General features: G+C 38.6%; 1 protein-coding gene across 3 annotated transcripts; it reads right to left on the bottom strand.

Moving 5' to 3' along the window:
- Positions 1-368: 368 nt before the first annotated feature.
- On the bottom strand, positions 369-24,339 carry LOC110863387 (dual specificity protein phosphatase MPK-4). 3 transcript variants are annotated; one of them, XM_035858588.1, is made up of 12 exons: positions 21,443-21,646; positions 21,211-21,309; positions 17,299-17,626; positions 5,859-5,990; positions 3,904-4,003; positions 3,814-3,823; positions 3,628-3,704; positions 3,135-3,245; positions 3,024-3,061; positions 1,921-2,020; positions 996-1,354; positions 369-862 (listed from the first exon to the last, which is right to left on the bottom strand). In XM_035858588.1, the coding sequence occupies exons 3-12, from the start codon at positions 17,618-17,620 to the stop codon at positions 759-761; spliced, it is 1,353 nt and encodes a 450-aa protein (XP_035714481.1). In that variant the 5' UTR covers positions 17,621-17,626; positions 21,211-21,309; positions 21,443-21,646; the 3' UTR covers positions 369-758. The 3 variants fall into 3 exon arrangements, with proteins under 3 accessions (XP_035714481.1, XP_021968379.1, XP_021968378.1); XM_022112687.2 differs by lacking the exons at positions 21,211-21,309; positions 21,443-21,646 and adding an exon at positions 23,650-24,339; XM_022112686.2 differs by having other exon boundaries at positions 21,211-21,646.

Genomic DNA, 24,339 nt, shown 5'->3' with positions numbered 1-24,339 from the left:
AATGAGTGAATTTTACATAATGTTTTCTATTGGATACGTCATCCTACATACCCAAGAAGAAACAGAAAAAAGTATACAAATTCTAATTTGCAATAGTCATTCATACAATTTGCATGTGTGCACAACTACTTATTTGGAATTTACGGCGAGAAAAGCGTGCCTAATCCGTTAGATCCTGTTAAACCTTTCAAGCCACATTGCGACCACATTGCGATCACAAACTAACATATTTAAGGGTTTGCTAATTATCTCTACCAAATGTGAAAACTAACTCCTCTGTTGCATCCAACTTTTCATCACTGACGTATTTTAAATGACCAAAACGTGAAACAAACACTGGGGAAAAAACTGTAATGCAAGCAAAATTGTATTAGATACATTTTTTTTATTTTCATTTTTAGTCAAATGATAGATGATAGTTATTATTAACACTTGTTGGTGGCATTGTACATGTTACGCTGGTATGGATGAATATTTTTTTAAATACGTGGACAAATAAAGTTAGAGCCATTTATTAAAGTTTAATAATAGGAAGTCTTGAATATATGCGTAAGTACATATTGCTTCGCGTTTTCAATTCTTTAAAAAATATTTCATGAGAACTAGTTTAGTTCTCGGTTTCAGCATTGCTTCTGCCAGAAACTTTCTGGTATAACGTATGTAGTACGAGTATGATTATTACTATTTATTACATGCTTATCAATAATGTCACAAAATATTCGTTGTAAGTATTTCTTCATGATATTTTTCAAACTCTTTCAAATTGTAATTTGTATGTTAAGAACTGAAGTAGAGCGATCCACTTTTGATGGCACCAAATAGAACGCTGGCTGTACTTTTGCACCACACGGACACAGACACCCTGCAAAATAAATAACCAACTATGTAATAAATGTGCTTACACATTATGCAAAAGAACTAATGAAGCACTGCGTACTCATTTATGTGTAAGTACTATTTAGACATTTTACTATTTTGTGTGGTCAAACACTTACCCATCACCCAGCTAAAGGACCCCAATTTTGACTTGCAGTTGGCATTAGGACAGTGCAACTTTCCTTGTAAATTCTGTGTTACATCCGTCATCCAGGCGAGTGGTTCTATGAACAGCATTTGGGTGCAGATGGGAGGTGGTGGCAGGATGAGGTGCTGTTGAAGGGGGGGAGGACCACTCCCAGCACCACCACTGCTCTCACCCTCGCTCTCCCCTTCGGCGTCCGAGGGTCCAGCCCCCGTGGCCACCGACTCGTCCAGTTGTTGGCTGTTGTCCAGTTGGGGGCGAGGAAAATCAGACCAAATTGGAGCCTTTCCTTCCGTGTGGGGCAAAATATTTGTCGCACAGGCCAGAATTCGCCTAGAAGCATTAAAATGATGTTCATGACTCACTTTTATCCGCCCCCCTTGTTCAACGTCTCCAAAGAATTTCACACTTTTAGGAGTCAATTAGTGCAAATATTTCGGAGTCATACGTATCAGAAGATAAATTGAGCTTCTTATTACAAAGTCTCAAGGAAAGAGGGAAATTGAGTTGGAGTTGGAATTGGCACAGGATCAAAGCTCATGAAAGGATTTAGGAGGCTGGTGCCAAGAAGTGGCAAATTAAGTTTCTCCAGCACTCCAATAATAGTGGCAAAGTGTTCCAACTCTGGTACAACAGTTCTTTCATTCTCTTGCTCTCTCCTCGCCGTGCTTCCGGTCACAGTCAATTAGGTGTGAAACTAGGCGAGGAACAGAATAAAATGTGACTTGGGACTTAAACTGGAGATGACATGAAGTGAAATGATGGAGAAATGATAGAGATAGAGAATGAAACAAGTCTTATGTGTACAAGAGTAATAACGTGTATAATATCCATACCCACCTGCATATTCAATATATATTTAGGTCATTATAAATAGTTATAAATAGTCCATAACATACCGACAACGTCGACATTGGTAGACGACGGGTTCGGGTGAGACACAAAGAAGAGCAGGGTCCGGTTTTATCACATCTTTGTACGGAGTGGATAACACTTTTGCTGACAGGCAGATATGTAAAAAAATGTGTTGTGTTACAAAATCAATTCTCAAAACATTCAAACGTGTGCAAGCAAGTCAATAAGTCAGAGAAAACCTGGTCGCAAAATATTGATTTGATTGACACATTTCTAACAGCGCAATCATCCTTTCTCACTTTCCTCAGCAAAATGAAAATATTGAGATGTGCCTGCGTACAAAGTACATGAATTCCATATGTGCGTCTTTTTCTTTATTTCATACCAAGCCATGATGCCACTATCAACTATGTATACACGAATCATTGTCTTACTAAAATACCTACAGGGTCGACTTCATTTAGTCCGAGTCAGTATCCTTCCAAAGTTTTGTCAGACGACCTAATTATCTTTGTTGTTCTGAAGTACACTTTAAACTTCAGTCTTCATGCCGAATTCACTTTTTTCCGCCATTCAAAAACACGATTTTAAAGGGTACATCTGACTGCAAAAATTTCTCTTTAGAATCTGTTATTACATATAATCCATTTGAGGCATGTGTGCCGAAGTTCAGCTTTCTATCATGTTTCGAAATTTTTGTGCAGAATACTCTACTCACTGGACGAATTTGGCTCATCTTAACTCCTAACTTTGCCTAATGCATTTACATCTGCACAAAATTTGAACTCAATCGGTTAAGCCGTTTGGCTCTATCGTGTCTCGGACGGACAAACATGACGATTTCATAAGCCCTGATTCGGGATGGTAAATTACAATTCAATCTCGAAAAAAATCGAGAGTTATCGGCAGATGGATGGATAGATACGCATAAATTCAGGTTCGTGCTAAAAAAGTGAGACGCCTTTATAAAAACGAACGTCATTGTAAGTAATCAATTCTGACAGGTGTTCCTCCCCTGTGACATACGAGCCCTGTGACACATGTCACATTTCAAACAAAAGCAAAAGTACACTCGAAAATAATTTGGAAAATATACAAGTTCAAATGGAAAAGCAATATTATGAGTCGCACTATGCTCGAGTCTCACCTGCTTTCAACTTGTCGGAGGCGACGTGGAGTCGAAACCTTTTGAAAAAGTTTGTTGTAATTTGTTTTAAATAATACATTTTATTTGTACATAATTTGCAAATACAATTACCTTTTGAAAAAGAGGTTCTTCTTTTGGATTTTGTACTCCATTACTTCGTAAAGTTTGAGTTGAGATAGGAATCCGTAGTTAGGACCCACCACACTGCGTCGTTGCTCGAGTCTAAATTCAAGAAAAGTAGTAGAGTAACTCACATCAATTTGGTCGGGGAATTCGCTGATTATTTGCCCTTAGCCGAAATTGGATTGCTCAAGAGATGGAATTTGTTTGTTTGCTTGGAGGCAAGAGGGGACCCTGAAGAGTACTTCAAACCTACTACGGAGCAGCAGCAGTGGTGGTGCAATGACAATAACCAGACCAAAGATAGACCACCACCACAGGAATAATACAATGTTCGCTCAATCATGATGAACTTTCATCATACGTGCTTTCTCTATCTGACATGCTACCTGACTTCTGCAAGTCACTAGCCAAACCCAAAATACGAAGTTGTACATAGTTGGGTGACCTCGACCTGTTCTTTACACGTTTATAAATATATCACCTGTTTTGCGCCTCCTCCAGGGAAAGTCTATATTTTTGCATGAGGTACGCCAACACTAATGTGGCACTCCGGGAGACCTGGGGGGAATATCATACTTAAGGTCAAAATCATTAGTATTTATGTGAATACCTCTATACATCCATACATATTTACACAGGTATGTTAATTGATAATCTTCCTACTTACCCCGTAATAACTGAAATGTGTGAAAAATGAAACACATTCATTTCTTTGTTTCTTCATAATTGTGACAAATTTGATTGGACTGTAACTTACCAATGAACCAGGACGCGTTTCTTGAGCCTGAGAGCAGAATCGATAAACTCGTTCGTGTCATCAAAGTATTGCAAAATATCCTCCCTTGGCATGTCGCTTACTGGTAATGAAATAAACAGAAAGGTAAAATTACCAAGTTAGCCAATTGCATTAAAACTTGTTCTTTATTATTATCGTAATCTACTCCAACACTAATGTGATTTATGTTCAAAGTTGAGACGACAAAGTTACTTAATACAAAAGTCGTGGGTGCTGGATTAAATTAGTTGTCCCCACTAATTTGAGAGCTTGAATGAAACTCGGGTTGGTGCGTACGCTTCGTCGTTTTTTTCATTGTCATGCAAATATTTGTATTCCCAAGTCTGTAATAAGTAGGTAGGCAAGTTAGGGCTTGGTAGAAATGACTAGGCCATGGAAATAGACGCTGCACTATGTGCTGGACGTTGTTCTGAAATGTGCGTCCCTTCCCGTCCGTACATATTTAATCTGATTTGAGATGAACCAAAAACTTTTAATGAGTTGGGCGCTGACTCGATTAGGCAGTTACGAAAAGTTTTCCATTGTACAAATCGATCTGATTGAGTGTTGCAATACACTGCACAAAAAAGGCCGACAGTCAGGTCATACTTTCCTAGCCGTCGTTCTTCTAATGAAAACCCAAGATGAGCATGGAAGCGGAAATTGATTTTCAGTTTCACCAAATAAATTTTGCAGTTGATTAAATCAAATCCAATGGTGATGATGCCACTCCAAGGATTCTACGAAAAACGGGCATCATGAATAAGGAATATTGATTACAAGCTAACCTTAAACCTAGAAATGCATGTTTTTTCTTCCCTTCAGTCTTCGATTTTGGTATCTTATTTTCTCCTCTCAGAGAAGTTCTTGCTATATAATGTAGATTCATGCTTCTCATTATATTCCGTTCTGTTTCAAGTAATAATAAAATAAATTATGACTCTTTCCGACTCTGTGCTCTCACTTTGTGCTCTCACTCTCCTTGTGAACTTTTCCCTGTGCACAGGTATTATTGGTGCCAGTATATTTCGGTGTGATGGGTTTCCGATATTTCATTTTCAATATCCTAATGGGATCATATTGTGCTTGGATGGATGCAGACTCCTACAAAAAATGAGAACTTGCAGTGTTATCATTTGTGACAGCATGGAAATTCTGCAGATGATGCAGAATGTGATATGCATAATAGGTGCCTACATATGTACATACATACGTGTATGTACATACGTATAATGTGAATAGTTTGGTCCATTCTCGCCTGGATTCAACCAACTTTCATGTGATGTCGTTCTGATTTACTTGGTTTTGTTCCTTGGGTTGAGTTGACTACTTCAAATTCATTCTTCTTCACGTTCCTCCCACTCATTGAACTCTCGACATAAATGCGCAAATACGCAATTTGCACAAAGTTGTCGCTTCGAGCCGCATAATTTCAATTACAGATTAGCCAGTGTCAGAGTCAGATGCGGCATATAGTCAAGTGACATGGTGTGTGTGTAGGCATAAGGTTTCATGGGGTTGGTTGGTGGTACTTGGATTGAAGTGAATTGCTCAGTCGACTGGTAACTAAATGCTTTCCAGGGCAGCTCCGTCATTTCATTTTATTGAAGGGAAAAGAAATGAGGCGTGAACTGTATCGCCTTCTGTTCTACGTACTCCTTAAATGTAAGCTAAAATCGTCGACAAATATTCTGCTGACTGCTCTTTAGTCAGAAATGTACATGACCTACGTCTCTTTAGTCAAGTGGATTCTCACTTTGTGGATAGAAATTGTACTTTAGAATCAATTGTGCAATGGACCGAGAATGAGAAGAGAGAGAGAGAGAGTGAATTAAGGAGTGAGGAGGAAATGGCTATATGTCATCAGAGATATTCGCAATTTGCATAAATTCTCGCACAGGCTTGGGATTACTTGGGAAGTAAATATTACAGCTTACCCTTCAGAAACTTGGTGGTGACTTGTGGAAGATCTTGGATTTTGGAGGGAAGGGGGCATGAATCTATTGTAAGAATGTGACTTATCCGATATTTTTTTAATAGGTGGATGTCACAGGCTGCTGCCAAATTTCCTGAAATACGAAAATAAAAACAATTTATCATTCAACATGTTCACATACATGTGTTTCATACGTATTAATAAGGCAACAGAGCTGAACCAGCCCAACCGTTTCACAAACGCAGTTTCCATTATTTAGCGAAAGGCAGAGTGAGACTCGGATTCTGGTGGGTATCCACCACCACGGCTGACTGTCGTTGCCAGTGCCGTATGGTGGTCCGTCTCACTTCTCACTCTCTTCAAATTGTTTACCGGGATTATGAACCAACTCGTGTTGAGATGCTTTTCATCTCTTACACGAGTTGGTTCAGTTGATAAATCGTTGAGCTTAAGTTTTAAATTTGGGGCGAATTGGACAAACTAAATTTGCTTATCTTAAAAACTGATAAGCGCAGTGATAAGCCCGATAGCGTTTATTTTCGAGTGGATACTACCATTATATATTCAGATAAGCTTAAGTTTTAAATTTGGGGAGATTTGGACAAACTAAATTTGCTTATCTTAAAAACTGATAAGCGCAGTGATAAGCCCGATAGCGTTAATTTTCGAATGCATATCATCATTATAAATTCAGAAAAGCTTAAGTTTTAAATTTGGGGCGATTTGAGGCTGTTTTAATAGCTTCTATGTAATTACCTTTATGTATATCATAAATACCTATACATTGTTACGGCTCCTGCCGTATAAGCCCCTCCCTCAGAAACTTTGACCCCAAAAAAGTCATGGTAGCGGTCATTTCGCAGCGGACAACAAAAGCGGAAAATGTGGCACTTCTGACGAAGAAAAATCTGGCATCAGGTTGTCAGCCGCGAAATGACCGCTAAGGTCACTTTTTTAACGATTTATATGTAGGTCGAAAAACCGCCAATTTTCGAATTTTGAAAGTCTTGATGCATCAAAATGTTCATATTCATGAGGGAAGTCAAATGTCAAATGCAAGTTGGTATCTACTTCTTTCTGTACCGAGTGTACATTGACCTTCTCATTTTTCCCAATTTTCTTCCCCAATTTTTGAAGGGGGTGTGGTTGAATATAATTCAAAAACAGCTATGCTATATTAATCCCCCCACCCAAAACTGAATTTGTAATTTTTTATGTGCAATTTGGTGAAATCGATGCGAAAAAGACTTGCACTTTTGGCTCATTTTGTACCAACATCGAACATTAGGGTAACTAGTCCCAAGGGATATGCATATTCTGCAATATCGAGACTTGGGTAATCTGTATTTAGTTTAGCCCCTATTTCATTCTCATTTCATTGTTTCCATTTTGATGTAATGTACATATTCACATGAGATGCATTGAACATGAATTATTACGAATGCTATTGTATTTCCACCCCCTTTATCGTGCGTTATTGTTCATCAATTTCATCTTTTCGCAACCAATTAGAAAAACCAGTGCGGATCATCCTGGTAAACACGTTTACAATTTGCCTTATATTCTAGATATGATTCCAGCTTTCCAATACAATCTTCAAAAAACCAGCGTGAGCCACCTTAAAAATCCTTCCAGGAATAAATAATTTGATCATTATGACATTCTGATTTTGGCACTCAAACATGACCATTACCTCGAATATCAGCTTTCTAAGAGTACCAAAATATTCTTGACCCCCCTGACCTACTTATACCCAAGGTCCTTATCAGTCAAAGACAAGACCTATCTCTTGACCATCTTTGAAAATGAAAATTGATTGCTCATTTCCCCAACACTTTGCATGTGTGCACCAAGTTTCGGAGTAGTTCTACGAAGCTATCGAAACACAGAGAAAAAGACACATGCATAGAGATACATAATATAAATGAACAGACATTGCGATGTCATCATTGCTGGTACAACGCTCTCATGGCTTCCGTCTTGCATACTATGCATAAAGAGCAAGGAAATACATAGAGGTTAAGACGAAGGGATTTAAGGTTTGGTCTCTATGGCCATAATGGGATTAGATTCCACCCTCAAGTGCTCCAAACTAAGCTGAAAATCTCCCTAACGAGCTGTCAACTTTGGTAGAATCGCAACATAACAGCTGTCTTTTATTTTCATTACCTAATAAACAAAGCACTACTTTTGCGGAATTATGATGCCACTTTAGGAACAGCAGATGCAAGTGGAGGTTAATCATAATTTATTATATGCATGTACTTTATGGGGTGGCCAGACTATTCATTAATAGAGACAGCCAGACCAGCGGCGGTGGCGCATTTAAGGCCAATTGCTGCCAATTTATTGTACAGAGAGTTAGTTGGATGATGATAATGATGTTTTTGTACCTATGCATCGTCGACCATGTTCTCGTCTACGCGTTTCTGGGGAACATTTTATGTAACGAGCGAGAGAAAGGGCATACTAATGAAACCAAACCATTCGACCTATACCCAGCCAAGCCACCTACCTGCCTGCCTGCTACTCGGATTCGGAGACCATGAGCACGCTAATTATATTTTCAGGCGAGAAGTAACAGTGGCTGGAAATCATTTTGTCCTAAAATTCCACCTGCTGCTGCTGCTGCTCGCGTCTCCGAGAGACCAAATGGAACGACCGATGAAAATGAAAGCGAATGAGACTCATTACGCCGAATTTTGGATAATAACATAATTAGAACTTCCCCAGTGTTCGTTCCTTGTAATACTTGGTAATGACAGTCGTAGTGATATTTATCATAATTGACGACCTACGAGCGAAATGGCACCACATTTACGTAATACGTAGGCTCAGTAAGCATACCCAAGTACCCATTTTTGTTTCCACTTGAAGTATAAAGTATTAGTGCTTGGCCAGAGTTTCCTGCCCCAACGTCTGTAACGAAGAGAAGCATAGTTTTCTCGATTTTCTCTTCACTTTCACTTATGAATTTGAGTGCGGTTAATTATTTATTTCAAAGAGAATATAATATTTCTTTGAAATTTAGGAAAATTAAAGAGAATCTTCAAGTTACTCTGTACTTTTCAGAGGGACAGAGTTCTCGAGAAGAATATGACTGGATATCGTAACCGTATTATATTTCAAAGTATGTATGCGACTGGAATCACTGAAGGTCCCATAGTTAACGATACTTTGAATTGCATTACAAGAGTATATACAACGCAGGAGCATGAAGCACTATTCTGTAAATTTAAGTAACATCGATATCGCTGTTGTCGTTCTCGTCGTATATAAATACATTTTCCCAGGTTTGGCGACAGGTCTTGTGATGGTTATGGTATGAGGGTTGAATAAGAAGGAAAGTAAACCCCATTTGCATAATTAATGTAGCGTTGTGCGAGAAGGAACAAAGACTCCGTCCAGCCGTGAAGAGGAATGCATAATTAATTCACAAAATCTCTAGACTCACACCATTACTGGGAAAAAGGTAATTTAGAAAGGGGACTTTAACCAACCCTGCTCTCCAAGTTTCAACGGTCTACAGAAATGACTCATCTAGAATTGGAGAGAAATGCTGTTAGGATGAGAGAAACACAAGTTGTACACCTAACATGGTCATAAAACTCTACCCGTGTGTACATACGAGTAATCAGTAATTAGCAAGAACATCGCCGCAATAAAGTCTCGTCGCGAGGAATGCAGTTTTTAATTTCCAGATGGGGAGAGTGAGAAATCCTGTATGTAGCCAATAACAAATGTGCCTCGTTCAACACTGCCTAACATTTGAGACAGTCGAGACAGTCACATGCACATATTTCATTGTCACTCGAAGAACTGAGGATAAGAATGGTTGCCCTCGTAGAGAACAATAGCCCCAAGAACAAGAAACACGTCATCATGTCATCATAACTACAATTAGGTTAAACATAGCAGTAATTCGACCTTCATATTGCATTTTGATTAAATGTTACTTAATCATTTTTAAAACTTGCGACGTAATGCAAGCACTCGCCATTCGCTGTACTTGAGAAATTGATCAGAGGACGGTGCGTCCTAAAATTTTTTATAATCAATCAATTTAAGCTACAAGTTATACAAGTATCAATTTTGGAAATGAATTATGAATGAGACGAAAGACGACCAAGCGGAAATTAAACCCATAACTTTATCTTGACAGCTATAAAAAGCCACGGTGGGGCTACTCTCGAACATACGGGAACAATAAAACCTGTACTTTTGCAACAATGGGAACAACCGAGTTAAATGGACAGTGTCACAGCCTCCTGCAGACGTGTAACAAAGTCCTCTGGGAGAGATAAACTGTAGAATGTATGGCTTTTAATTATTCACCAAACCAAACTGTGTCCCACTTTCCCCATTTCTCAACCTCGGGCATTCACCATGCGCTACACAATTTTCATAACCTACTTGAATTGCTTAAACCTACGAAAAACTTACAGAGCTTGAAAATCCTACAAACTGGTTATAATACTGAAGCAGAAGAAAACCTCCATGCATTGCAAAAAAAATAATCTGAAATACTACACCTTATCCACATTTTCCCAAGAGGGAAAAGCATTGATTTCCATTATCATTACCATTAACAAACGATGCCACCACCATTCTCAATGACCTGAGACGATACATTCCCGTTTTCCCAGTATAAACCTGACAAGAGAAGGAGAGAAAGAGAGAGAAAGTAAAGTGCTAAAAAGTCAGCAGACGAAACCGAGCCAAGATAAGAAGAAGCCTGCATTAATTCTTGGCTTTACTCAACATATATTTCCCTCTCTCATCCTCCCTTATTTCACACTTTGCCATCACCCAGGGTTAAAAATTGGCTCTGCAAATTCAGTGACATTTCCCACTTTTACTTGCTCCCAGTACAACTTTCTGCCAATCCTGTAAAAAGCCGAAAAAGAAAGACGAGGATGGTCTTTGATAAAAGAAATCTCTCCAAACTACGCAGGACAGCAGAACTATAAAGACCTTTTTTAATGAGAGAATTAAATTGGAAGATATAAAATAAAACGGGCCAATAAGATTCCTCATTTCATTCTCAAAAACTTGGTCTGAACTTGTGCGTTTGTCTTATTCTGTCGCAAAGAAATGCGACACACGTAGTAAATGAGTGGTAATTTAATTCAAAACAGTGGTGTCACTGTCACATGCTCCTTGTATTTTTTGTTCAAGATAGCTCTGGCTAATGCACTGACAGTCTGGTTCAAGTGCCGGGGAATTGGAACTTAGTACCTGGGAAACGTCCCCCAAAAGTTCCGATCCCCTGGACATTTCAGGGGATCGGAACTTTTGGGGGACGTTTCCCAGGTACTAAGTTCCAATTCCCCGGCACTTGAACCAGACTGACTGAGCCAAAGTTGCGTTCACTCAAAGTCGTCGAGAGTGAGAGACGACGAAGGCGACCAAGAAGAATAACATTTCGAGAAGAAGAGCCCTGTTTACTCATGCCAGGTTGAAATGCAAATGTTCTGAAATGGATGAAAAGAATAAATTCATTGTGGATGAAGGTGAAGGGATGCTATTATTTTATGCATAAGGCGCCGGGCATGTATGAAAATGAGGCGACAGTTTGTGGTGGCGTGGCGTCGTGGGTGGAGTTGATGGTGGTGGAGGAATGCGACAGAATAATAATAATGCCACGAGAGAGGAGCATATGATGACTCGTGCCGTGCCTGCCTCGCAGAATAAACTTTCTTATCTGGCATGCTTTCACTTTTCTATTTGCCTTGCACTCTGTCCCATCTTGGAGTTAATAGTCCTTCTACACACATCCGCCTCATCCTCAGCCAACCACCAGCACAAACGGGCCACAGATGAGGGACTCATTTCCATTCCATTTAACTTTCCTCACCGCTCAAGCAACTTTCACTCTGAGGGACGAAGCAGGGTGTCATCCACATGTGACTACAGGTAGCACACTATTTATGGACGGACACACCAATGAAAATCAGCAAACTTTATAAGCTTTTATAAAATTAGGAATTTTGTCTGATACCAAGTAATCCCACCAACCAAGTTCCACGAATGATTGGATTACACCAACCGCGCTCACATTTTTACTTTCTATTACACAACTTTTTTTTATACAATATTGATCTACTTATATATCTTCCCACATTCTTATATCCAGAAAATTCCTGGCTGTTTTTCATTGCCCAGCTCATCTCACTCAATCTTATCTCTAAATCTTAAAAGTTTTAAAGCCGCCTTTCGAGGAGCACTTAACCACTCAAGGAATTATACCAGAGCCGACTTTGCATGGTTGGGTAGTCCTGTTAGTCCTCTCCTCCTCCTTGTGGATGGATTAAAAGTATTTAATTTTAAGGACAAGAGGAAGTCCAAATTCCACAAATGGGAGCATAAACTAACTCAAATACAATAAAGCATGCCTACTTGCTTTGAAAAACTTTTGCCATCTACATGCTTGTCATATTTTCGAGGGGAGTTGTAGACGGAAATTTTTGAAGAGACGGAAATTACAGATTCTATGTAATGCTCACTCGCAAAGTTCAGACTTGGAAGTTTCTTCAATTCGCACTTATATACAGTAAAGTTTGGCAGTAAAATGAAATTGATTGCACATTTTTGATTTGTCAGAATCGCGGATGCGGCAAACATGGGAAGCCTGCTGGACATCAAATAAATGTGAAAACTTTTTTTTCCAATTTGTGATTCTAGATTTTTGCACCTCTGCTTCATACATACTTACTTTGGAAATTTCGCAAAACCCTCCAAAATGTGAATTACTTATATACTGTAAAGTGGTCGAATAAGCACAAGTGGTACGAGATATATGTGCATATGCACAAACATGGCACTATTAAATGCTGCAAGTCCAATGCGAGCAAAGTAATAAAGTTGTGGTGGTGGGAGGCAAGCAGGTAGAAACGAGAGAGAGAAACTTTGTGGGAGAAAGTCTTTGATTTTATTTGATCTTGCGGACTTTCTCTTCTTTTCGTGTTTGGTTTGGCCAGTCTAATGTAATTGCATATAGCTCAGGATTTCCCAAATCGACGTTCCTACAAACATATGAAGTACATATGTATATACAAATTCGCATTTTCATAGTCTCCACCCTCGAAAATTTAAACCTCTAAAAATGTGTACATATACGTAGGTGTTTTATTATTAATTTTCAAAAGGTATGTTCCGCACTGTTTCTGACCAAAATTGTGATGAAATAACAAACTTCAAATACATTTAGGAGGCTGTGATTTTTTTCAACTCTGTGGGTTAACATAAACACTAGCAATAAATCGGCAAACTTTACCTCGACGGAAAAAATGCTAGATTTGCAAATTAAATATCGTAGTGTGATTTAATTTTTAATGCTGGATGGGCAATACGTGTCGCAGATTTATGGTTGAATGCTTAAAATGTACAATGAAAACTGCCCAACACAAAACACAAATTCAATTGGGTCAATAATTTTTAATGATGGCGAAACGAGGTCTCGGGCAAAAAGTCGCAAGGACGCTCAAAATCCGCTTCTTCCACAGAAAGGCTCCGGAAACTAGAGGAACCAATAATGAGAGATCCGCGATTGAAACTGTCCTATATAGCAGATGAGATGGGTGTTCCAAAACCAGCAATTTGTTCCATGTTAACTGAAGACTTAGGTATGAAAATGGTTTCCGTCCGTTGGGTACCAAAATTGCTTTCGGCATCTCACAAACAGGATCGAGTCGACTTTTGCAATGCAAATTTTAACCTATTAAATGAAAACTGGAACCTGCTCAATATTTTATTAGCTGCATATGGTACTTGGGTTTACTATTATGACCCGGTGACCAAATAATAATTCCCTCATTGGAAGCACGAGGGGTTGCCACCGCCCGTGAATTGAAAAGTGCAAAAATCTGACAAAAAAATTGATGATGACCATTTTCAAGGATACCAAAGGTCCCCTCCTTATAAAATTTATTGCTGGTAATACTGCAATAAATGGGGCCGTGTATGCAGGAACCCCGAAGGAGCTGCGTCCTCCGGTTGAAAAGAAACGTGGGGTCAAAATAAAGAGTTGGCCTTTTTTTAGACGACAACGCGCCACCTAATACCTGGCTTTTTGCGAGGGTTAGTGCAGACGAAAATCGCTTTACCTGCACAAACCACGCCCCGTGCAGTCCAGACTTGTCCCTTAGTGATTATTATTCGTTTCGAAACTTAAAGAAAAACATCAGGGGAAAACGGTTTTCTGATGATAATGAAATCAAGTCGTAAATTTTGGCATATTTTCGAGGTAAATTTTAATGAGTTATTGCTAGTGTTAATGTTAACCTACAGAACTGAAAAAAATCACAGCATCCTAAAAGTATTTGAAGTTTGTTATTTCATCAAAAGTTTGGTCAGAAACAGTGCGGAACATACCTTTTGAAAATTAATAATAAAACACCCACGTATGTATGCAATGCACCAAATAATTCCCTGTATATCTCCAATCAGTGAGTTAGGGGTATAAATGGAGAAGAAGAGGTCAAATGAGTCAGCCACATGTAATGGCGATTGCTTGATTTGTTAAGAGTTTGATTGGACGCATTGAAGGAGAAAGGAGTTGCAACTTGGAAAAAACGTGCTTCAAGAGTCTGAATTCGGATTCAGTTTCATCCGAGCAACAATTCAGTACCCACACACACATGGGGACCACCACATTGTATACGTAGCTGCTGAATGTCTGTTACGTAGTATTTGCACTATAGTCCGCCAATTCGCGGTCCAAGTATTCCTCTGAATTGAAGCATTCAACTCAAATTCTCTTGAAATCTGCAATGAATGCAGAGAACAGAGAAACATTAAAGAAGGGAGATTAGAATCAGTAAAAGTATCAAGCTCACTTAAACTGAAAACCAGTTCAAGACGAATTTCTTGGTACAACAAAGCAATTTCTAAACTTTGATGGAGATGTCTTACATACAATTTCATAGAAAATTATATAACATTGTAAGTTGAAGCATTTTAGACGTGAATTTTCCGCACGTTTGAAGGAAGTGGGATACATACGAGTGAGATATTCGATTCTTGTTGGAGTATGTAAGTAGTTGTGGCACACATTCTGAAATAAGTGGCATAGTTGAATTTTACTGGGCAGAACTATCGAGTGCTGTTATGTATGGACATTGCATACACACAACTCCTCTTCTAGTGGACACAGACCCAGCAGCCCATATGCACTCGTCACTTTCTCTCTGTCTTCCCCGTCCGTTCCCATATTTCACTCGAATCTCTTTCACTGGGTGGCCTGCTCCCATTTCCATCCAGCCCTTGTCCTCGCCTGGCTTGCTTATCTTGGTTTGCGATAGGCGAGACCCACTCACTCACTGCATTGGATGGCGAGATGGATGACTTGTGTGAACTGCTTGTGTCTGACTTGACTGACTGGATGGAGATAAATGGGGAGTGGTGAGGATTGGAGGATGCACATTGACTTTCACTTTCACTCGCCTCCTGCTTCTATTATCACCCAACCACCACCACCCACCTACGTATATCATCTGTATGCACATATATGGGCAAGTGGGGTGCAAGTCTCGGCGCTGGACTAGCAAGGAATAATGAGGCTATACATGGAGACCCATGTGTACATACCACTCACTTGCTGAACGCGGTGAGAGCAAAGAAGCTCGACCAACGAACAACAACCACCTGCGTTTCTTTCAACCAAAATCCAGTTCAATTTCCCAAATATGGTTGGTCACACTCATCACACACTTTCACTCGCCAAAACTCAATTTCCCAGAGAAACTGAGGAAAAAATAATGTAATTATTTACTGAATGTTGACGCTAATATGAACAACACGCAAAGCTATCTTGTTTATGCTATCTTGTGTCGTTTACTATATTTCATATATGATATGCAGCTACATATCTTGCCACCCACGCAAACGATTCACAATAATGATGCATTCATACACGGAAACACTGCTTCTGAAATGATGCAGAGATGGCCGTGAGGATAAAACTGATATCATTTTGATGCCAGCACTATATTTTCAATGCAGAAGTGTGCATCATAGCTTTTTCCGGGTGGAACATAAAATGTATATGTCTATCAGTAGACAACTTCTGACAAAAATGAGCACACATCGTCCATTCATTCGTCGGCTTTTAGGCGACACAATGTTGTCTACATAAAGTACCGTCTGGTTGATCATTTAGATTGCAAGGAAGTAGACATGACTTGACTCATAATTACGAACTTTCTCTTCCCAACGTAGGCAGTCATACTACAGATATTTCATGACATTTGGGCATAGAGACGCATATTGAAAGTCGGATAGTATTTTGTATCAGCGTACAAATACCTACCACCACTACCACCACCACGACCCACCATGACCATATCAATACAGAAATGACATGTATTATTTGAAGATGTATCGCACAAACGAATAAGTGTGCCACTGCCGTCTGTCGTGAGCAGGGGTTTTATTCGTCCCTTGTGGTGAGCTCTGGTTTTTATACCGTGTCGACCGGTCCGATGGTGAAGAATGGACAAAGGAAATCTCTCTCTCGGTAAGAAAAATGAGGGAAATTCGGGAAATGTGACATTTACTCGACAGTTGGATAGCAGCATGTAGAGAAATATTGTAACAGTGATGCATGCTTATTACCATGCATGAGAAATGTACATACACATGTGCAGGAAATACATGCATGCATCACATTACATCAAATTCTAACAATTCGTAAACTAGTGGTCATATTGATCTTGATTCTTTTAAAATTCCAGTGGGATCCAGTCGAAATAGGAATTTATGTGGCTGCTGTGCCGTGCCATTTGGATGAAAGAAGAGAAAGCAGGAGAAAAAATGGGATCGTATGCTATGGGCTGATTCAAATCCCTCCGGAGCGTGTAAATACATGTCCTATCATTCTGACCGCATAATGTACTGGCCATTATTGTACTCGTCCCAGGCCTCTACCGTATTTATTCCAAGAAAGTTCAACTTTCACTGGCTTGGGTATTCACGAACATTCTCACCCCATGCGTACGTAAATGTATGAACGATAGTACTTATAAGATGAGATTTATAGCAAAGTCTCGATCAGTCCAGCTTTGCACAGCTCAAACCTTGATGTATAAAAGTAGTATGGCGATTTATTTTAGTTGTTTATTTTCTAAGAAATTTGTCAATCACATGGTAAACACTAATAATCTGATTAGAGAACAATTTTCTCCAATTCTTTACATTTGCGATTGTGCTAAGTTAAATTAACATTCAACGTTTTATAAAATCAGTCGAGATTATCTTCCTGGTCATTTCCTTTAATAAGTTTTTATATGAATGTTTGTTGAGCATCCGTCATTTGCAGTCACAACTACATTGTCAGATTTGTGTTAAAATCTGGCAATGCCTTGTAGAGTTATTATCAGAAGGACAGATAAACAGAGAAGGTAAAAATGTAAAAATTAGGGCATACAGGAAATCTAACTCACCCAAGTACAAATTTTCTTCAACCAAATCACAGTTGGCAGGAACGTCGTCGTCGTCGTCTACCACAACAACGTTTTGAAGCTTCTTGGTCACAGCACCAACTTGAACACGAATAATTTCCTCCGATAGAGCAACACCGTCGCGTCCACCGTTCACTTCTGGCTCCCGGACATCGTGGTTACTTTCACCCCCACAGCCAACAACTCCGCTGCCATTCTTGTTGGAAGAAAGTTCGTCGCTGGAGGAAAGTTTTGCTGGAGGACCAGGTGCGTCCTCGGAGACGGGAGACAAAGTATCCTCCTCTGGGGTCACGATAGTCGCCATTGTTACCTGAAGTAAGGATGAAATCAACTTACAACTCTATGCATAGTTAACGAAGCGACACACAGTAAAAACATTTTCCTTTCAATACGTATAATCGACAGAGAAAGTCCTTGTCTGGTAGCGTAACTATATAGAAGTCGGTGGTATGTATGCATATGGTCGAGAATTGATTGGTTTATTTTCGTCATAAACCCTCTCGGTATAATTACCCATAGAGTTTCAGGATATTTAAGTATCATTATACACTTACAGTAAATAATTAAAATGAGTCCTTAAAATTATTGGATGATCAGTGAAATTGGTTAGCTATGTACTTATTTTTAATAAATAACTACCTTGTAATTCGTATAAATTTGACATGCATTACTTTATGGCAACAATTATATGGTAAAAGTGGCTACTCCTCCAAAATAATTCTAGGATGGGTCACCTTTTTTATACATATATATTTATGCATTAGAGTTACTGACTTTGCATATTTCTCTAGTGCTTGCTGTCATACTATTGTTCGTTATTTCCCAATACTAACACTACTCCTGCCTCTGATAAATTGTTTATGACTTCATTAATAATGCCGTCGCTACCGAGATTTTTTTAAATTTATGCAACCAGCTAAGCTCTTCCATTGAGATTTCCTTCTCTACCTCACTCCCCGCATTCCTTATTATTAGATAATCCCGTTGGACGGAAATATATGTTATCAAACGAGTGAGTTAGTGTATGATATTCGACTTTACATCAATAAATGCAGAGTAAAGAAGCACTGGTGCTATACTCGTGTAAGTAAGACATACAATCCGTCTTTATAATCCACAGGGTATTATCGATCCACTTACACCACACAACCATGCAATTACCAATCATCAACATAATACTGGCAACGTTCTGATACTCATAGCAAAGAACTCCACCACAGCACAAATACACAATATGTACCAAACTAAACAATGCAATGCAATACCATAATCTCACAAAAGCAAAAGATGACGCGTTATCTCATATCTGGCCAAAATTACAGAGCTGCTGTTTGCTTTGTCAAATCAAGTCCTTCGTTCACTCATATTTTCGAACGTACACTGGTAAGGGGAAAGGAGTGGTAAATAAGCAAACCACAGCGTGTATGTTATGTACCACACACTGTGGTGCCCCACTACCACCACCCGGAAAGTGTATACCTTCAGCATCGTCCATACCCTAATAACTCATCTTCCTTTCAAGTTCTAATCAACTTGCTTTATTATTTACTCATCCCCCGTCGTCGTACTTCTTCTCTTCAGACAAAGTATCATCAAGAATAATAAAGCTCTTTTCGTACTGAGAAAGTCGCATGTCGCTCCAGCTCATCTTTAGATCCTTGAAACTTTAATAACCAAAACGCTCCCAAAAACCATATCATACGTGCTTAACAGCAAAACAAACATATTGCGCAAGGTTAATAAGTAAATCATTCATTTGAGTATATATATAATGTATATATTCACATTCAGAGATTAACTCAACTGCCGAAGGACAGGCTTATAATACAAGAAAATATTGCAAGTCCACCTTAAATTTGAGAAAATGTTCCCTTTTCGCAAGCGTCTTGGTCGTCTTCGTATCTCATTAAAACCAAGGAAAGTTGGGAAGGGACGCATATACATAATAATTCTGGTAGTCTTGTCTCTATTGCGGGGTTGCTTCTGCTGCTTAATCCCAAATTGAAAATGTAGATTGAGTCGGTTTTCATGGCTAGCCAAGCAGTGAAAGCAGTAGTGGAGAAAGTGCTATACGGAAAGCTATGGCAAATCCTGAGGCAAACTTGGTTTACTCAATTTTATGCCACTCCAGAACCATGATTTCATCCTCTTACCTGCCCATTTTACTCCGTGTTGTATACAAACCGTTCTTATTCAATTCAAAAGAAAGCAGTCCTTTCTATTCTTTGTTGGGTATGTGGCATTTGTACCACGGTGAAGAATGCATGAAAAGAAAAACCATAAATAATCGGATTTGCCTTCTTCGCCAAATTGCAAATTGAAATACGACGCAAATTGTGGGGAGAGGTTTTATTTTACCTTATTTACTACTACATAAATTGTACCGAGCACCAAATCCCAATTCTACCAATGCCACAAGACACCACTGGCTTGAATAGTTCTCATATACATACAGGAAAAGTCTCGAGATACGTATTTTCAAATTATTATTAGAAAATGTAACTTGTAGGAATGAAGTGTTTATTTTAGCAACTACTGAGGATGAGTCAGTGTTAAAATCCTCAGGATTCAGAGCAATAAGGAATTGCTGAAATAAATTCCTCGGGACCATTAAAACAACCGGATACATCCGATTGGTATAAAAACGTACTGCTGAATGGATTCACCACTCTCCGTCCTCCTCATCCTTGAAAATATTCGTTTTCTTTTATCTCTTTTAAATAAGGTTTCGCTTTCTTCTTTGTTATCACAAAGTTTCCTTTCACAAGATAGCGTCCATTCTAAAACGGCTCCTTATGAAATACCCATCAGCCAAAGTGAATAAACGACGAGTCTCATATTTATTTTTGTATAACCGGAGCTTTCTCTTGCTGGAACCAAGATGAGATTCCTTGCAAGACGTGGTCTATTCTATGCGGGTGTATGTAAAGTGGTTATTTTTATCTTTACAATTTGTATTGAAATTTCTTTGAAATCTTAGCACCGCCGCTGCTTGCTGTTCTTATATAAGTGTGGAAGAACCGTTTATCCTCACTCCCTCCGAATGCATAAACTGGCAAACATATTCAATCACAGTATCCATGCAGCGTATGCAAATTCTGCTTACAAGAAGCACTGAGATAAAATAACGTTTTTGTACTCAGTCAGGACCAAATTGCATCAAGACAATAAAAATTGAATAGAAATTGCGAATTTTTTTGGTGACAAACTAGAGTCTCGCGAGAGATTTTACTTCAAATCGAATCTGCCATTGACTACTCCATTCGAGGCAGTAAATTTTATTTTAAACTGAACAAATAAAGTGAAGTCCACTCACCAGAGCTAAATTTCGCCAAAGACGAGCCAATAACCATAAAATTTTTACTCTTTTTCATGTACCTACTGATCACATACATATACGATGATATAGAGAAAGGGAACCTTGGCTTGTCCAACAAATAATACCGAGTAGACACCTACATGCATGCAGAGAGATAACACAATTTAGTTTTCTGGTTAAGGCAGTGGGGACATAAAATTGTACATTTATTTCGGATTACGATTAGTAGGTAATCATTTTGTGAGGTTGGGGGCATAATACTGCGTTTTGGTTTCAAGGCTCCCTGAGGATAGATTTCACAAGCCGTGAAAAAGTGTGGATGGTTCTCTAAGAGTTTATGGACGACAATAAAGCCAGGAGCAGTAGGTCAGAAAATGCACATGTACAAAAAAGAGCACATGATATCTTTCAAATGGACCTGACTAGAATTTTTCTGATTTTTTTCATCAAATTCGCTCAAGTAGATATTACTAAGGACTCTGAAACAGTATTTAAACAAAGATTTCTAGAGATTGGGGGCTTATTCTACAGAGAAAAAAACGGTTGTATTGTATTATTGTAAGTAAATTGCCTACCTATTTTAAATTCAAGTGATGAATCAATTTGCCTCCGGCTGCACTTTCTCTGCTGCCAACTTTTCTCTCCTCAAGTTATCTTCTCTCATGAGTAATGATCTGACGTACACAAAAACTATAACTAAACTCTTCTTGTCAAATTTTAGGATAAAGACAGTATTGAACAAAGTCTGGCTAAGTTTTGCATATTTTGATGGAAGTAGCGAATCCTTGAATAGAGAACAAACTATACCGTTAAATATTTTGTTCTTGTTTCAACTTGGGCTTCAACGGGAAACAGTGTATCAGAACCTTTGAAACCCAAGAAAATATTCTGTGTGCTACTTGGTGAGAGTTTGAGAATTATATAATCCGCAAAACAGATATCCCGTAAATTCTCTATTATTTACGACAACCTCTCGCAATAACCGGCATATGAACACGATACAGCTGTTGTATTGTACTACTCTACTACTAAAGTGGTGAACAAAGTGGGCCGTGAAACTTTGAACTTTCTTCACACGAAACAACAACAACTTTTAGCCAAACATGAAACGAAACATGCAACTAAATTAATACAGATAAAACGAAGTAACGAAAACAAAAGCAGTATGATGATCTAATCATGAATTAAGCAGGGTTACCCAAATATTGTAGCAAGTTAACCAACCCGTGTAAATTGATTTGATAAATACTGATTAGTCTTACAAAATCATACATCTGTGCGAATGTGTATAGTAGTGTATACATGTTCTAACTAACATATCATACACAATAATTTAGCATGCAAATAATAAATTGTAAAGTGTAATGATCATGATGGTAAACATTTGTTGAATAAATGTGGAAACCATGTACTCATGAGAAGTGAGTTTTGGGAAATATTTCATGGATACAATAGTTGTGCATGGAATTGCAAAAGTTTGAGCTAAGCTGCTACACGTGCTTATTATTCGAGGTGAGAGAGGTGAAAGCAAAAGTTTTGCAGTTGGGGCTTGTCTTATTGTAACCACAAGCATGACATGACAAATGACATTTGAGAGCCCAACATCCAACACAAAGTGTATGACACACAAGTCCTTGAAACAAATAACGGTGTACAATGGCAATGAGAAGTGAGGCAATTAATAATTATGAAGTGGATGAATCTATTTTTGCTCTAAAGTGCAATTATTTTGCCAATATTTACCCACATATGGTGAGGAATAACATCGTCGCCTTAACCGTTAACGACTTGCACAGAGGGCCTTTGTCTCATAAGCAAGCTTGTCTTACCTCGCATTGTTAGCATATTTAATTATCATTGCTTCACGTCACATTATTCTCATTTACGTTTGACACAAATCGAACACATCGAATTGAAATGTATGTAGATGCGATGATGGCAGAACTTTGATATTCCAAGCTTTCAAAGAAAACTTTTCAGTAATATAACTTTTCATATTTCTTCGTCATTGTCATTCAACCATAAATTTACCTTGTACAATAAAACTAATCAAAGAAAGAGTGAAAAAAGTTTTGAAATAGCGTTTTAAGAAATAATAGCAAAAGATATTTCAAAGAAAAATGTATAAGTTCCCGATAACAATAAGTAGTTTTGGAGTGAAGAAAGCAAGGATTTTCTTAGGTAATGTTGTATGGTTTACAAACGCAATAAAGACACGGAGGTACGAAAACATCGACCATTTTGTGCAGTTAAACGCAAAAATATTGTCAAAATGATAACTTCTGCAGCTATCTACATGCTACTAGACAAATCTATTGGGCATTCAATAAATTTTAATCTTAGATGTTTCGAGAACGGGGCAGATCTAGTAAGAAGTATAATAAAAATTTGATGTCCTTCAATTTTGACCACGCTTTTATCAAAGCTTCAACCAGTAATGCAATTTTTAACCATCTCATTTTGCATACTTAACAAGTTGAGGATTTTAATCACAGATTACATGTTAAATGCGCCACTGTTCTTCCTTTGCACTGAATGGAATAAAACTCTTCCGGTATGAGTTCAGAGATGTCTATTACTAGTCTGTGGGTATTATTGGCATTAATAGGTGGAGAAAGTTGACGTCTATTCAGCCATTCTTCAAAACATTGATCGATTTGACGTACGTAAAGAACCGGTGGGGTTGGACGTTATGAGACCTCTGGTTGTCTTTGAGTGGTTGGAAAATGAAGATGCATGCTTTCACCACTCGAGTAAAATTACAAAATGGGTTTACTCCCTAATAAACGCAATAAATTGGGAAAAGTGGAAGAGAAAATTTTAGACGTTGTATTTCAGTAAATATAACGATATTTGGCCCCAATAAATTTAAAATGCATAAACTGGTCCGAATTTCCCCACCTCTTCAAATAAACGACAACATCTTGACTATAATTGCATTCGAACACGATTTACGGTTGACACTTTAAATATGCACTATAATTTGTATACAGAAATATAAATGAGCTACTAACCCAAAAAGATGTGAAAAAGTCAGCTGCTCAAGATATGTAGAACTCGCCGGACATGATGATGATGATGAGCACTTGACGATGATGTTATTCCTTTTTCTATGTGAATGCTTTCTTGGTTAACTTGCAAAAGAAAAATGAGCCCATTTGTGCCCCTGACAGAGCAGGCAAGAAGAAGAAGCTTTTTAGTCTGGATTTTGCTGCTCCTCAGAGATTCAATTCACTATAATGTACACGTAGTCGTATGAACCAGAAGTCGGACTAATTTGCTGGGGCATTCCAAAGAGAAAGTGAGTCGAAAGATCTGTTCTGATTTCATTCACTTTCTTCACCAGAGTGTGTACAAGACGAGACTAATGTGTGATTTGGCTTCAAACCACCCGTTTGTACATACACAGTTATGTACGACCAACAAACGGGTCAAGCTGTGTAGTTGGATTGTAAGACAAAGGTGGTAGTCGTTCTTTGCAGCAGCTTTTAGACCGTTTGACGACTTTAAGATGCAGTAAGTAGCACCAAAGTGATGTTCTTAAAGTTTTATCGAGGTACACAATTGGTAATTTTGTAAACGCTTGTTGGACCAAGTAGCAGTCCAAGAGAGGTTTACGATAAGTGCTCCAAATCTCTTCCAGTGTGGCTCCGTTATTGGAGAAAGGCGAGAAAGCTGTTTCTCGACCGACTGCTCCGGAAGGA

Source organism: Folsomia candida, unplaced genomic scaffold (assembly GCF_002217175.1).
Source record: "Folsomia candida strain VU population unplaced genomic scaffold, ASM221717v1 Fcan01_Sc001, whole genome shotgun sequence".
In the NCBI taxonomy this organism is placed as follows: domain Eukaryota; kingdom Metazoa; phylum Arthropoda; class Collembola; order Entomobryomorpha; family Isotomidae; genus Folsomia; species Folsomia candida.
The sequence above is the reverse complement of the archived record's forward strand: the minus strand, read 5'-3'. Positions and strand labels throughout refer to the sequence as shown.

Bases quoted from the DNA above. Each gene is read 5' to 3' on its own strand.
- LOC110863387 (XM_022112687.2), bottom strand. From the start codon at position 17,620: ATGGCGACTATCGTGACCCCAGAGGAGGATACTTTGTCTCCCGTCTCC. The intron at 5,991-17,298 runs GTGAGTTAGATT...TTCGTATTTCAG, and splicing joins TGAAGAAAATTTGTACTTGG to GAAATTTGGCAGCAGCCTGT. The intron at 1,355-1,920 runs GTATGTTATGGA...TAATGCTTCTAG, and splicing joins TACCAATGTCGACGTTGTCG to GCGAATTCTGGCCTGTGCGA.